This window comes from Balaenoptera acutorostrata, chromosome 3, assembly GCF_949987535.1.
Source record: "Balaenoptera acutorostrata chromosome 3, mBalAcu1.1, whole genome shotgun sequence".
Taxonomy (NCBI): domain Eukaryota; kingdom Metazoa; phylum Chordata; class Mammalia; order Artiodactyla; family Balaenopteridae; genus Balaenoptera; species Balaenoptera acutorostrata.
In genome coordinates, this window is record NC_080066.1 from 45,457,404 (window position 1) to 45,472,354 (window position 14,951).

At 51.0% G+C, this 14,951-nt stretch overlaps 1 protein-coding gene across 1 annotated transcript in view; it reads left to right on the forward strand.

Moving 5' to 3' along the window:
- The first annotated feature begins 2,022 nt into the window (after positions 1–2,022).
- The window catches only part of ST8SIA2 (ST8 alpha-N-acetyl-neuraminide alpha-2,8-sialyltransferase 2), a 58,313-nt gene continuing 45,384 nt past the window's right edge, over positions 2,023–14,951 (forward strand). Inside the window, exon 1 of the mRNA XM_007164980.2 lies at positions 2,023–2,144. Coding sequence (XP_007165042.1) covers positions 2,047–2,144 — 98 coding nt within the window. The 5' untranslated portion in view covers positions 2,023–2,046. The remainder of the gene's footprint in view (positions 2,145–14,951) is intronic.

Here is a 14,951-nt window from a genome sequence, read left to right on the forward strand (position 1 = left end):
GCTTATAGCAGTGACGTTTACCTGACCTGGGATAAATTTAGGATCGTGGCAATCTCTCCACGATGTTCCGCATAGTAAGAGTGTAGTTGGTAGAGAAGCAGAGAGCCTGGGAGAGAGAGGCCAGCCAGTTTCTTCTTGCTTTTGCAGGTGATCTTATTAATCAATTATAAGCTATTCAAGAGGCCACAGCTGTATTGTAGCTCACAGCCCCTACCACAACTACAAATTTCCAGGTCGTCTTCCTCGTGAACCATGAACCACTAGAGGGCAGGAAACATGTGCCTCTCTCTTCTTATGCTATCTCTAGCCCCTAGCACAGAGCCTGGCACAGAGTAGGTGCTCAATAAATACTGCCAAGTGATGGAGTGAATGGATGAGTGATTGAAATGTTAAGCAGCGTAACAGCTGCATCCTGTTCTGTCCTCTCCCTATCCCACAATTCCAACCATTCATCTCAGAAAAACAAGGCAAAATGATAACAAATACAACTCCTACACACAAAGAGGCAGAAGAAGGCAAAGAGGCAGGGCACAGCCCATGCTTTGGAGGGGAAATCAAAAAGGCCCTCTTACCAACCCAGGGTTCTTCTGAAGGGGCTCAGACACTGCCAGCTCCTCTCCAAGCCCCTCTGGGACCTGGCTCTGTATGGGTGGCCCCGGGGGCACAGCCAATCTGCCTCTCCCACTCATTCACCAGGGCTTTCCAGAGAGGACATTCCATATAGCTTCTCACTTTCATAACCAGCTTATCATTTCTGGGAAGTTTCCTGATTTCAGGATTGTTACAATTAGTGCAAGAAAAAGAAAATTTGGGTAATTATCTAATTCCAGTAAAACTTAATGGGGCCCTTCCCACCCCAGGCTAATGGTTGGTGCAAAATGTAATTTAAATGTAATTTAAGCTGTCTAAGGTTGGGGAAGCATAAAATATTCAGCACGGGGGGCATTACCCCTTGTGGGAGCCATATTTTCTAGCAGACCTTTAGATCAAGATAGGACTCTGGGGCTGGGCGGGGGGGGGGGGGGGGGGAGGGGGGCGGGGATTATTGATTTTGCCAGGAGTGGGCAAGAGCTGGTAAGACGAAGCCCAGCTCAGAATTAGCACCGCGAGGGCCCAGGCAGGGCGGGCACTGGGTCTGCCATTGTGGGTAGAGCAGCCGCTCCAGCAGGAGCCAGGGTTCTAGCCAAGGCTGCAAGAGCTCAGTCAACTCAGGGGACTCTCTGGACCCGGTCTCCTTGGGTCTATCAGTGGAGACCAAGATGACCGCGGTGGTTTCTCGGCGGTCGAGCACCTCGCCCACAAATTGCGGTCTGCATCTCTGCCAAAGTTGGCCTGTCCTGGATATTTCTTCTCCCCTCCCCTTCCTCCACCACCCCTCCTAATTCGTCAACTGCTGAAACATCTGCCTGGCTGAAACGGCCTCCTCGCCGCGCGCTGGGGGCTGTCCCCAGGTGTTGGTCTTTGTGTCCGGAAAACTTTGTAAGAAACCGAGGGCGCTGGACAAAGAGCGAGCGAGGGAGGGCGTTTGCCAGCCGGCGGGGTACGCCGGGCGGTGCGCGCTCTTCCCTGGGCTCAGCTCTGTACGCGGACGCACGCGGTGCCCCGAGCCCAGCCTCCTTAAGCGGGAGTGACAGGCTCCGGCCACATCCCAGCGCCCTCGGGAGCTGAAAGAAGCCAGGCGGGAGAAGCAAAGGCAGGAGGCTGGACACTGGAGTTGACTGCGGTGGGAGGAGGAGGGCAGAGGAGCTGAGCGAAGCTGTCAAACTGCGCGCGGAGCCCCGCGCGGGGCGGGGGAAGGGAGGGGAGGAGAGTAGAGAGGAGGGGCGGACGGGAGCTGAGAGGGAGCGAGCCGGCTCGCCGCGCCTGAGCCACCCTTGTCTGCCGCTGTCTCCGCCGCCGCCGCCGCCGCCGGCCCGGACTCGCCTGGAGCGCAGGGTGTCTGCCCCGTTGGGCGCCGCGCGCGGAGGCTCCGGCGCCTGCCGCTGCGCCCTCCAGCCCCAGCTCCTCGCGCCGGCCCGCGCGGGTCCCGGTGGGCGCGAACCCACCATGCAGCTGCAGTTCCGGAGCTGGATGCTGGCTGCGCTCACGCTGCTCGTGGTCTTCCTCATCTTCGCAGACATCTCGGAGATCGAAGAAGAAATCGGGTAAATAGCTGCGCCTGGGCCCGTGCCGAGCCCTGGCGGGATCTCTTACCACCCTGGTACTCCGCATCCTCCCTCACGCCCGCTTTGTGTGCGCCGCGCCCCCCTGTCGCTCCGCTGGAGAGCCGGGGGACGATTTTGGCCGGGGGTGGCTGTGCCGGGAGCCCGGAACTGTTTGGGGGGCGGAGGGTGGGGGCGCGGCTGCCACTGGGAGTCCCCGGGCAGGGAGCACTGCCAGCCTGCAGCTGGTCCGCGTCGGGGAGCGGACTCGCCCACCCTGCCTCCCTTTCTCTGCATGTCCGCGCGCGTTGTCGCCGGGGTCGAGGGAGGGCGCCCGGGAGTGTCTGGGGCGGGCGGAGGGGCCGAGAGTGGAGGAGGCAGGAGTTTCTTTGTCTCCTGCTCGGCCGCTTTCTCGCCTTAGCAAAGTGGGCAGGGGGCGCGCGGGGATCTCTGTGCTGGGGGAGGGGATCCCCGGGCCGGGGCGGAGGGCGGGGGCTCTTCACGGGCTCCCGGGAAGGCGAGTGTCCCCAGTACCTACAGACACGCACACGCGCCTCCCGCCGGCCCGGGAGCCCAGCACAGGGGTGTGGGCTGACACCGCGAGAGGCGGAGCGCGCGTGGGTTAGCTGAGATCCCTTCCCCACCCTCACCTGGCTTTGGACGCTCAGCTAATTCCGCGGCTCCCCCTGGGCCCCCGGGTTCCTGTGCGCTCGCAGCGCGGCGATGGAGACCTTTCGGGAAAGTGTGTACCACCGCCCGCTCGTGTTCGGCGGCTGGGGAGGGGGGTGCCCAGGCACGCGGTCTAGCCCTCGCTTTTCTCCCGATCTCTCCGCGGGGAGCGGGGGGACCGCGAGCCCCTGCCCTGCCGCTGGACTTCCAAGAGTGCGCGCTTGCGGCGCGGGACGCACCCGCTGTGGGTCCTGGAGGCTGAGAGTCGCGCCCCGCCCCTGGGCCGGCCCTCTCCGCTTCGGCGCTACAAAGAGCCTTCAACCCGCTGTAGGCAGGGGGTGGGGGAGTGGGCAGCCAGGGTTCTGAGGGCCCCTTTGGAGAGCCTCCTGGCCCTGGGCAGAGAGAAAGTGAGGTCGCAGAGTGGGCAGAAAGTCCCTTCCTCCGTGGGGCTAGTCCCGCACCGCGTGCGCCCCTCCTTTGTCCCATCTGTTATTTCATTCACTGTCGGCGCTAGCTGAGGGCTCGCTAAGCTGACAGATCCCTCAAAAGGGAAATGCCAGTCCTGGTCCAGGATGCCAAGGCCCTAAGGACTCAAACCTGGGGCAGGCGCCACCACCTGCTCTCTCCTTTTATCCTTGCCCCTTCCCATCTTGGCCACCCCAGAATTCCTTCTGTGAACTCCAGTGCTCTTCAAGTACCAAACGTTTCTCTGCCTCTGCCTCCTCCTCATTCTCGGTTTCCCCCAGAGCTCAGAAAACTTTCACAAATAGTGTTCAGTTAATACACGACATGCTCCCACGCGGAGATAGAGAAACGCTACGTTCTGTAACTGTTCGCCTCAAAAACGTGGATCGGGAAGGAAATCAGGCAAGACAAGTCTTGAGGTGATGGAGGACGCGGTGGGGAGGGCCTTCCTCGCGGCTCCCACACTCTCCTCCCAGATGTGGGCTCTGCCTGGCCCACACCACTTGCTAACCTTGACATGTGAGGGAAGGACCAGCGGCTGCCCATTGTTCTGCTACGAAAACGTAAGAGCTGCACCCATTCAGGCATCCCTCGCTTGTCCATTCACTGAACTTTTACCGAATTTCTTCTATAGGCCAGTGACTTTTACGTTTTAAAATGCAATCAGGAAATCACTTTGCACATAATGCTGCACTTTCCTGCCAAATGTGTTGTAAAGCCCCTACTCTCCACATTAGGTTGTTCTAAAGGTATCCAGAAATAAGCTGTAAGGCCTGAGCTAAGAAGGGCATTTACAGATATATTTAAATCCCAGGACTCTTGTGCTATGGATGTGTTTCATTGTTGGGGGGGTGGTCCTGCTTGGGCCCACTCTGGGGAAAATTGTCTAACAATTTTGTGTCATCTTGTGTGACATTATCCCCCCTTCTGGTGCCCCTGTCCTCAGGCTGACCCCTGACTTGACCAGTCCTGACCCAGGCCTGAGACCCCTCTCCCTCAGCCCCTCCTCCAGTCTCACCCCCAGTCTGCCCCACACACTGTTAACTCATCTGGGATTTGCCATGTCTCGGGGAGGAAGGACATGAAGCAGAGGACCAGAATCCCCGCAGCCCCCTATATCTGTTTTTCAAGCCAAGTTTCAAGCTCAATCACTTATTTAATCCTTGGAAGCACCCCAACTTTGAGCAGCCAGCAGGGGCTCAGTGCCCTAGCACAGTAGCCAGTGAGGGGCGCCAGGAGCAGGACTCTTATCTTCCTCACCCTATGCTTTGCCTTCACGGGAGACCTGGGATCATACTCCAGACCATGGTGCTATTGCACCAGCCCTGCCCACCCTTCCCCCAACTTGATATTGACCTGTGCTAGGGAAGATTACAAATTACCTGCCAGTACCACTCCCTGGGAGAAGACAATGGTTCTGTGAAAGGATGGCTGTTTCTGGAAGTCAATGGTGGCACCCTGTGATCAGTTAGGAAGGAAGGAAGGAAGGAAGGAAGGAAAAATCTCTTCTTGAAGTAAATTTTCCAAGGATTAACAAATGAGAAGTAAAAGAGGAAAGACAATTTCATGTATATCGTCCAGAGGAACAAAACTGAGATACATTTTTTCTAAACTCTTGATTCCTTTTATTATAAAATAAGGCTTTTGATATGGTGATCTCAGAAGTTCTGTCCTGCCCAAGGAATCATATAACGGGTTATGAAGGGCAGGGGTTTTCTTCCAGGGGCTATTTCCCTAGGGACACATCTCTTCCTAAGTGATGATTTTCAAAGCTCCGTTTCTAACTTGCTTGCTTGGGGAAATGCCTCCGTGGGGCTGAATAAGAAAAAAAAAATGTAAAATGCTCTTCAAAGCATTCAAAGAGTGAATTCAAATTCTAAATCAGAGACTGGGTGGAACTTTGGTAAAACAGCCCCCATCAACTCATGCAGCACCCCAAATTTAGATTCAATTGGACCAAGTCGTAAGCTGAAACTCTTTTTCTGATTATCCCCTGGGCTTCAGTCTTGAGTGTAACCTTCAAGAGAGTTGTGGGCATGGCTGTCTTGCCCACCGTGGTGCCCTCAGAACCTGACACACAGAAGGCATTCGGGAAACATCTACTGGGGTCTGGCCCAGTGATGGGCATACACGGCATCCTTAGGGAAGGCTGATACTCACAGAGCCTTAGGATGGGAACGGAGTGCAGGGCTCCCCCTAAGAAAACTCCTCTCTTTTTACAATTAGGGTAAATCTGACCCTGAGAAGTAGCATCTCTTATCCAAGTTCACACCCTGGCTGGTTAGGGACAGGACAAACCTGCACAGGTCTCCTCACTTATAACCCAATGTCCTAGTCCCCAAATGAGGTCTCTAATCATAAAACAGTTACAGAACTCTTGTGAAAGAGGATGTAGCTAGTAATAACAGAAATCATGGCAATGGTGAAGATGAAGATGATGGTAGTCATTAACATTCATTTATTTATTGAGTGCTTGCTATGAACCAAGAGCTATTCCAAGTGCTTTATAGACACTAAGACATGTCATCCTCCTGGCAACCCAATGGTCACCTACTAGTGGCGCCAAAAGCTACTATTTGTTGAGCACAAATAGTGCCAGACACTGTGCTTACTGCTTTAAAGCACTAGCCCACTCAGTCCTCACCAAACCTCTTGAAGCTAGGTAGGGTGGCGATCTTTAGTTCATCAGTGAGGAAACTGAGGTTCAGAGGTTGTATAACTTGCTCGTGATAAAGCAAATGACCCTAATTCTATGAGAATCCAAAGCCCCTGTCTTGACTGCTGTACTAGACTGCCCTGTCCTCTGAATTCTTTGCCCCCTGCAGTAACGTTACATAATAGGTCTCAGAACTAGCCTTCCTAACTCATCCCCCTCGCATTCTTCCAAAGGCCCAGTTTTCCTAAGAGCCTGGTCTGACTTAGTAGTTACCCGCCCCCCTGCCCTCAGCAGTTTAGAAGGAGGGAAGGTGAGTAATGAGGATTGGAGAAGGACTCGGGGCTCGTCTCCCCAAAATTCCCCTCTGATCCAATCAAAGTTCAGTGTGATGCTATACCCTGGTTTGCCAGACAAACTCACTGGCCATGGGCCTGAGCATCCCAGACTTATAGGTGGGGCTTTGGGCTAAAGCTTCTGAAGGAGAGAAAACTCCCATTCCATTGCAACCCTGATTCTGCTGTCAGTTGAATGTGCCTTCCTCACTTCTACACACCATATGATTGGGCATCCAGGAACCTGGACTAGGTGATAGTAAAGATGCTTAACAACTGGTCCCTCCCAGGCACTGACCTGTTAGAATGGACATCTGACTGGTCAGAACTGATGCCGTCCAGTACACCATGGTCAGGGTTCTGGTGCACCCCAAACATCAGACACTGTTTGGGAAGGTAATAGACAAGGAGGGGCTAGCTCTGATCATCAGATCCGTGAGCTGGCAACTACTGCCATCAGCTGAGAATGAGGTGAGGTGCACCTTTTAGTGGATGAGTCCAGGTGGATGTGAAAGGAAATGACCTTGGGCAGTTGCGGTCCAGGCACTCTGTAAGAAACACACATATTTGCACAAGACCATGCAACATTTTTTTAAAGCCCATTCTTCGCCCCAGTCCTCATGTACTTCACTCAAGTATAAACACGATTGGAGGATAAAATAGGACAGAAAGAAAGTCTGGTGTTTAACTGACTTGCTCCAAGCCCTTGTTGCCAACTGTTCCTAGCATCAAATTTAAATTGCAAATAGATATCCATCTTAGAAACCAATTCACCACTCAGGGCCTCCTTCCCCTTGTAAAACAGGGTTGCTAGATTTTAAAATTGCTTAGGTTTTACAAATTGGGGATGTTGTAGATCGCAAATGATAAATACTTCTCAGAGATAGTGGAATTCTATAAAGGCTCCCACTGCTTTTAGCATGGCGTACAAGGTAATACCTAATCTGGCCCCTGCCTCTCTCTTCAGCCTTCCTGGCCTCCAGCCATTCTGTATTGCTCACAGTTACCTGGAATGTACCATGACTTCATGCCTCTGTGCCTTTGCACATGTTCTTATGGCTTTCTAGAACAACCTCCTTGCACACACTATTCTTAACCCCACACCCCACCCATCCGTACTTCCCCTCCCTCCTCCTTTAAGGCGAAGGCTAGTATCACCTCCTTTGCAAAGAATTCCAGACCTTCCTTGGACAGTCTGGGGTAGCTGCCTCTCCTATGTGTACACTTAGCATCACATCATGACAGTATCCTATGGAGACAGACTCAACAATTTTGTTTTATTTTTTCCCTAATCCCCAGCCCCTGGTGATAAGTATATGGTTTAGTAAATAGAGCCCATAAAGTATTTTTAGAATGAACAAACTTGGGCCTAGCACATGGCAAAAATAAGCATTCAGCCTTTCTGCCCCCAAAGGTCTACACGATTCTAATAACAATTAAACACCCTCCACTTGCTCAGAAAGCCCCTTGCTTTTCCCAACATGGAGGCCACAGCCCAGTTAAGGGCACAGTTTTCATTGTCTCAGAAGGTTGTAGAACAGGCCAATGGGAATGAAAGCACCTTTCTGGTTTGTAAAAGAGGAGGACCCAGTGATAAGTTTCCCACTGTCAGTTCAGATAAAAAGCAAAGATGTAGAGCCCCACCTCCAAGCCTCTGTCCAGCTCATTTTCTCCAGAGAGCCCTTTCTAGCCCTGCCGCTGCCAGCAGTGCCAGCGCCTCCCCCATCCTCCTTCTGCCTGGAGAGGAAGTGCCCGCTCTGTCCATCTTTATTACCTTAACGGCTTCCACACGGGCGTTAAGGGCAGACTTAAGTTGGGACCAACTGTTTCCTTACAAGGGCTGGTCCCCAGAAAGGATGCTGAACAGAAAGGCTGTGTTGTGTGTTTGAAATATTGAGGGAGGAAGAAGTAAGAGGTCAGGTTGATGTGTGTCATCTCAAAGATTTTCTCTATTAAGCACTTCTAAGTGGTGTTACGCTTTTCAAACACTGGTCAAACCAGGGAATCGTGATGGATCAACCAAGACTCATAGCAGCTGCGAGGACCCTCAGTGGGTCTCAGGAGCCTTGCACCTCTCAGCTGCCTCAAGCGAAAACAAGGTCAAGAGGCAGATGGAAAGATACAGTGAAAGGAGTAAGGGAGGGGCAGGAACATGAATGCCACCAGGGGGCTGGTCAGGTGGCCGCCTCCCGCCAGGGAACAGGGGACAGGTCCATCTCTCCAGGAGAAGCCCCAAAGTGAGACGCTTGGGTGCCATCTGCGCACAGGGAAACCGTCCCCTGTGTCTGAGTGACTGCTGGTCTGGGGCTTGTCCTTTAGTGTTGAGATTAGTCACTCTCCTGGGGGGCAGCTGGGCTGGATTTAAATTCTCCCCAGCCTCCTGCAATTCGTCGCTCGGCTAGGAAGCCACCCAGTGTCCTGACAGGACCTGTTTGTCACAGCATTTTCTTAGCTTCAGCTGTCACCGACTTCGCAGTAGCAAAGGGAACTACTCCAAGGGTGTCTGCATTACACACGGCAGGGAGCAGCTGCTCCGGACACTTCCAGCCCTTGGAATCCTGAGTCGCTGCTCTTGGAAACCCAGCGTCCTGCCTTGCTGTGTGGGTGTGTGTTTGAGTTCTGAAATTGCTCTGTGAGAAGGAAGCTCTTGGCTCTGTCACAGAGTTTCCTCAGCACTTTGCTCTTATTGTTGGAGAAACACAGAGACACTCGGCTCTGTTTCCTGGTCCCCTTTTAAGGCTCAGGGCTACAATTTCTCCTCCTTCTCTTAGTTGATGGCTGGAGGTTGAAATGACCCTGAGATCAGCAGTTCCCAGTGCTGATCTGCAGATAGGTGGCGATCCAGAAGGAAAAAAGAAAAGAAAAAATAAAAATAAAAAACACAATGTAGGGGCTTCCCTGGTGGTGCAGTGGTTGAGAATCTGCCTGCCAATGCAGGGGACACGGGTTCGTGCCCTGGTCTGGGAAGATCCCACATGCCGCGGAGCAACTAGACCCGTGAGCCACAACTACTGAGCCTGCGTGTATAGAGCCTGTGCTCCGCAACAAGAGAGGCCACGATAGTGAGAGGCCCGCACACCGCGATGAAGAGTGGCCCCCACTTGCCGCAACTAGAGAAAGCCCTAGCACAGAAACGAAGACCCAACATAGCAATCAATCAATCAATCAATCAATAAATCTTAAAAAAAAAAAACACACAATGTAGCCATGACAATTATGTTAGTTTCAAGTATGCCAACTGTCATTTCCCGAGAACTCTCTATCTTTTGAGACGATGTTCTTCTTTTTCTTTTGGGTATTGATGTCCTTTCTTTCCTGAAAGAGGGTGATGGTAGATAGTAGTTGTGATCTTTTTCCTAAACTGAGTCCCCAACCCCAATTCTTTGGAAATGTTACTGATCACTGAAATCTATAGTCTGGGGTCTCAGTTTACCTTGAAGAGTAAACAGAGGGCATCGCTTCTAGAAACAGGGGCTCGTTCCTCATCCATCTTTTCTCCGTGGAGGCTGACGCCAGCAGAGAGTAACAACAGTCATTTATTTTTTTGCGGGTCTGCTGTGTGCCATATGATAGCCTAAGCACGTTAGCTCTGTTCGCACCTCTAATCTTCCCAACAATCCTAAGAGGTCCATATTGTTATTACCTCCATTTTACAATGAGGAACCTGAGGCACAGAACAGTTAAGTAACTTGGCCAAGGTCACACAGCTAGTCAGTTGCAGAGCTGGGATGGGAACCCAGGTTCCAGAGAATCAGTAGAACTATCCAAAACTGACGTACGAAATGACATCCAGTGGGGGAAAATATGCATGCTCGTGCTTCCAAAGGGTAAAGCTTGGAAAGAGAGAGGTCTGTGGGAGGGAGAAACCCAGAAAGCAGCAACGCTGGAAGAGAGCTCAGGAGACAGGAAGCTAGAGGTGAGGCCGTAATGCAACATGGCAGCCCAGAAGCTCCATGCAATTTAGGGCCACCAGATCCGCAGCATCTTGTTTTGGAATGGTGGCCCCCCACTCCACCTTCCCCCTTTCCCTCCTGTCCAGCCCCCTCCTCGTCCCCACCAGGTCTCATCAGAGTGGCTCTGGAGCATATTTGTTTGACCAACTCATTAGAGTAGACACACACACACACGTACACACACACTGATGGGAGAGAAAAACAACACAGACGATTAAGGCCTGGAGGAATTTTCTTCTGGGGAAAGAGAGAAGGGCTAGTGCAGTCAGCTTCCTGGAAACTGGCAAGGAAGGAAGAAAGTAGGCTGGGAGGGGACAGGCTTCTGCAGGGAGACTGTACAGGCCCAGGGAGACCGTTTCCTCGGAGCTGACATTGTGCTGAGAGCTGCACGGGGCACTCTCTTAAGCCTCACAACCGCCACATTTGCTCGTCTGCAGATGATGAGGAAGTAGGGGCCCAAAGAGGTGCCAAGACTTGCTAGGGTCACACAGCCAGTAACAAGGAAATGAGGTGCCAGCCAAGTCGTCCTGATTCCATCACCACGCTGTTCATAGTGACTTCTGTGTCCCCAAATCCCTGGGCTGCCTGCCCCTGTTCCCCCTGCCTCCCATCTCCTGCCTTGGGCCATTTTCTGTACCGCAAAGACAGTTTGCAAAGGGAAGCTGGAAACATTAGGACTTCAGAAAGGACTCGTGGCAGGTCAGATGAGCCTCCCAATCACTATGGCGACCACGCCCTTGGGTGTAACGTTTCAGCCAATGCTGAGGAGGGGCACACACCCTTGAACTCTGTCCAGCGAGGTGTGGGCGCTTGCTGTTAGGTTTCCCATCTCCAATTTCAAGAACAAGAATATTGGCCAAGCTTGGAGGAGCGCTACACAGGATTAATTCACACCTTCTTGCTTAGTAAATGCCAGCGTGGCTTAAATAATGAAGCGGGGAGGCTAAGATACCCGGAGAAAATGAACTGGTAAATTGATAGATCAGGCCACTTTCGTTTGTTCTTCTCCTGTAGGCAGCAAAGCCCCTCCTACTGCACCTCTGAGGTTCCTAAGTTTGGGAGTTGGCTCTAAGCGGACTCTGCCTGATGTCCAAACTATACCCCAGTCCATAGGTTTAGTTCCCAGGAGAGGCAAAGAGAAGAGCAAGAGAGAAACCCACGGTGGTGTACAGGTCCTGGCCCCGGGCGGAGAGCCTCTTAGACTGCAGCACGAGAGCAGCAGCTCCTTGACAAATAGCCTCCAGAAGACCGGGACCATCCAGCATTGGGGGTGGAGCCAGCTAAGGCTCTGCAGCCCCTTCCCCAGAGGGTACCGCCACCAAAGCTCTACCCTCCAGCATCATTAGAATGACTCCCTTAGGGCTTCTTTGTAAATCTCTCTAAGCTGCCAGCCTGGGGCCTTCCTTTTCTCCAGTCAGTAAGGACTGTCAAGTCTTCCCTACGAGCCAGACTCACTGCTCATGCCTCTGGACACTAAGCCACACCTTTGGAGCCCCTGCGAGCTGCTATGGAAAGACTGAGGCTCTAATCGCTGATGAGACACTTATTACCTGTGTGACCTCAGGCAGGTGGCTTTACCTCTCTGAGCCTCAGTTTCCTAATCTGTATAATGGAGTTACTAGTATCCAACTCACAGTGTTCTGAGGAGTAAGTAAATTATAAATCATGGGAATGTAAAATGGTGCAGCTGCTGTGGAAAACAACAGGGTGGTTCCTCAAAAAATTAAAAATAGAATTACCATCTGACCCAGCAATTCCACTTCTGGGTATATACCCCAAAGAATCAAAAGCAGGGATTTGAACAGATATTTTTATACCCATGTTTATAGCAGTATTATTTGCAATAGCCAAAAAATGTCCATCAAAGGATGAATAGATAAGCAAAATGTGGTATGTACATACAATGGAATGTTACTCAGCCTTAAAAGGGAAAGAAATTCTGACACATGCTACAACATGGATGAGCCTTGAGGACATTATACTAAGTGAAATAAACCAGACACAGAGAACAGATATTGTATGAGTCCACTTATATGAGATAACTAGAAGAGTCAAATTCATGGAGACAGAAAGTAGAGTGGTGGTTGCCAGGAGCTGGGGGAGGGGAGTTGCTGTTCAGTTGGCACAGAGCCTCAGTTTTGCAGGATGAGAACTCTGGAGATTGGTTGCACAGCAATGTGAATGTACTTGACACTACTGAACCGTACAGTTGAAAATGGTGAAAATGGTAAATTTTATGTTAGGTGTATTTTACCACAACTAAACACACACACAAACACACACACACACATACAAATGAAAGCAGCCAGAAGAGTGCCTGGCAGGTGCTCGAGACACATTGATTTATTTGAAGAGCATGGTTGTGGTATTAACAAAGCAACCTCAATGTGAGTACTATTTAATTCAAAAAATAATATAGTACAAAAATCATGGTTGGGAGGCAGTAGAGGGAGAAAAAGAGAAAGGGACGTAGACTAGAATTAGAGATATACAAACCATTTCTTTGTTGTGAGCATATCTGGATACATTTGCTGGAGGGGGCCCAAATTCCCAACAGCTGGGATTTAGGACCTTGGAAAGTGCAAACATATACCTTTCGTGGACTCTCTGTAACTACTCGTTGGCCTGCCTTCCTGTCTAACTTCAGTGGAGGGGCCCATAAGTTCTCGTCAAAGTCTAAACTGCATGGAAATCAGGGAGTGGTGGGAGAGGGAAGCAGGGGGGAGAGAGGTGGGAGGCCAAGGGTGCAGATCGCCCAGACCACCCCTCCCTCCCAGATCCGGGTTCCTAGCTGCGCTTTTCTTACCATCTGCATCAGAGTAGCCATGGTTAGTGTTTTTGGCTCAAGGGAACAGAGCAGGGAGTCCCAAAATGCTAATCCCCAGAGATTTGGCTCTTGCTGGCCTGGAACCTGCTGAGATACAGCTGACTCTCCCCATTTAGGCTCGTGCCAGGCAACTCCCAGAAGACAACTGGAGTGAGCAAGCGCTGTGGTTTCCAGGGGCAGGCAGTGCCAAAACGGGAGGCTGTTACAAACAGTGCCGGCCCCACCCCAGAGTTTCTGATTCAGCAGGTCTAGGGTGGAGCCTGAGAACTGGCAACACTAACAAGATCCAGGTGATGCTGATATCTCTGGCCCTTTCGAGGACCACACTTGGAGAACGATTGGGCCTTGTCAATCAAAGTGTAGTTCTTGGACCAGCCACATGGGCTTCACCTGGAGTTTTGGTAGAAACGCAAAATCTCAGGCCTCACCCCAGACCCACATCTGATGAAATCTGCATCGGAACAAGACCCCAGGTAATTTGCATACACACTCCCTGCACTGGTGGGAATAATTGGTTTCATGGCCTTCTGCAGAGCCCCAGCCCAAGGCAAAGACCTTGGCCCATCAAACCAGGGGAAACTTGTCTGAGGATCCCTGTTGCCCATCAGAGTTGGCCTTGACTCTCAAAAGGATGTCAGAAAAATCTGTAATGGTTATTATTACAGCTGGATGCCTGTGTGCGCACCAGGGGTTTTCATACATTATTTCATTATAAAACCCTGGAAAAACCCATTTTATGGACGAGTAAACTGAGACTCAGGTAAAGTAACTGCTTGATAAACACAGAAAAAAGAACTGAATTTTATCAAGGTCTACCTGGTTGTTTCCGGGGTGCCGGGGTTTAGGCCTGTGGATTAACCTACTTCTCCCCCTTTCACCCTCCCACAAATGAGGCCTGAGGCATGACGTAAGGCAAGGAGAAATCTTTTTTTTTTTTAATGCAGTTTATTTTCCATCTCATCCATGAGGCTTTTTTTTTTTTTATCTTGATTTCAGAGTTACCCTTTCTTTGCAACTTTCTTGACCAAAAAGGTCTTAAAACTTGGTTTTTGGGTTTTCTTTGGCCATGGCGTGCAGCATATGGGATATCAGTTCCTCCACCAGGGATCGAACCCATGCCCCCTGCATTGGGAGCACAGAGTCTTAACCACTGGACCACCAGGGAAGTCCCAAGGCAAGGAAAAATCTTAACCAAGGGTTGAATTGATTTATTAAATGAGCTTAAGGGGGCCGCAATGTCTGTACCAGAATAACTTTGACCCAGGGCTGGAGCATGTGATGGAAATTTCCAGAGAAGCTGGTCAGCCAAGTACTCCTTAACTGTGTCATTAAGTCCCCTCATGAGCTTGGCTTGGATGTGATCATTCACACAGCCAATGGCCCCACTTCACAGTTGGCACACGCGGTTACAGTTCCCTAGAGTTCTTGGGGTTCCTGAGTGGTTTTGGTGGCCTTCCCAGACAGCAATCTAATTCCAAACTCCATTCTCAGTTATAAAAAGCAGAGGAATTGATGGGGGAGGCCTCTAGGGGCGATCGAAGGCAAGTAGAGGGGAGCCTTTTAAAACCAATCTGCTGCTTCAGATAAAGACAGCCTCTGGGCAGGCTGGAAGCCAAGAATTTAATTGTATTTATTTTTGCCATTACTTTCTATTTAGGGCAAGGGATATTGGTATTCTATCTATGGTAGTGATATAAAGGTTCCTTTGATGATTAATTCATTTAAGTTTTTAAGTGAGTCGATTTAAAGAAAACTATTAAGTCAATAAAGTGGGATTAGCAAAACACGTAAAGGTAGACCCCAAAAATGACTGAAGTCGATGCTGTGATGATGTGCTTGGTTTACTTCTCTTTGTGACCATTATCTGCCCCCTTGGCAGCAAAGCCGCGATAAGTCCTTGTAAAACTT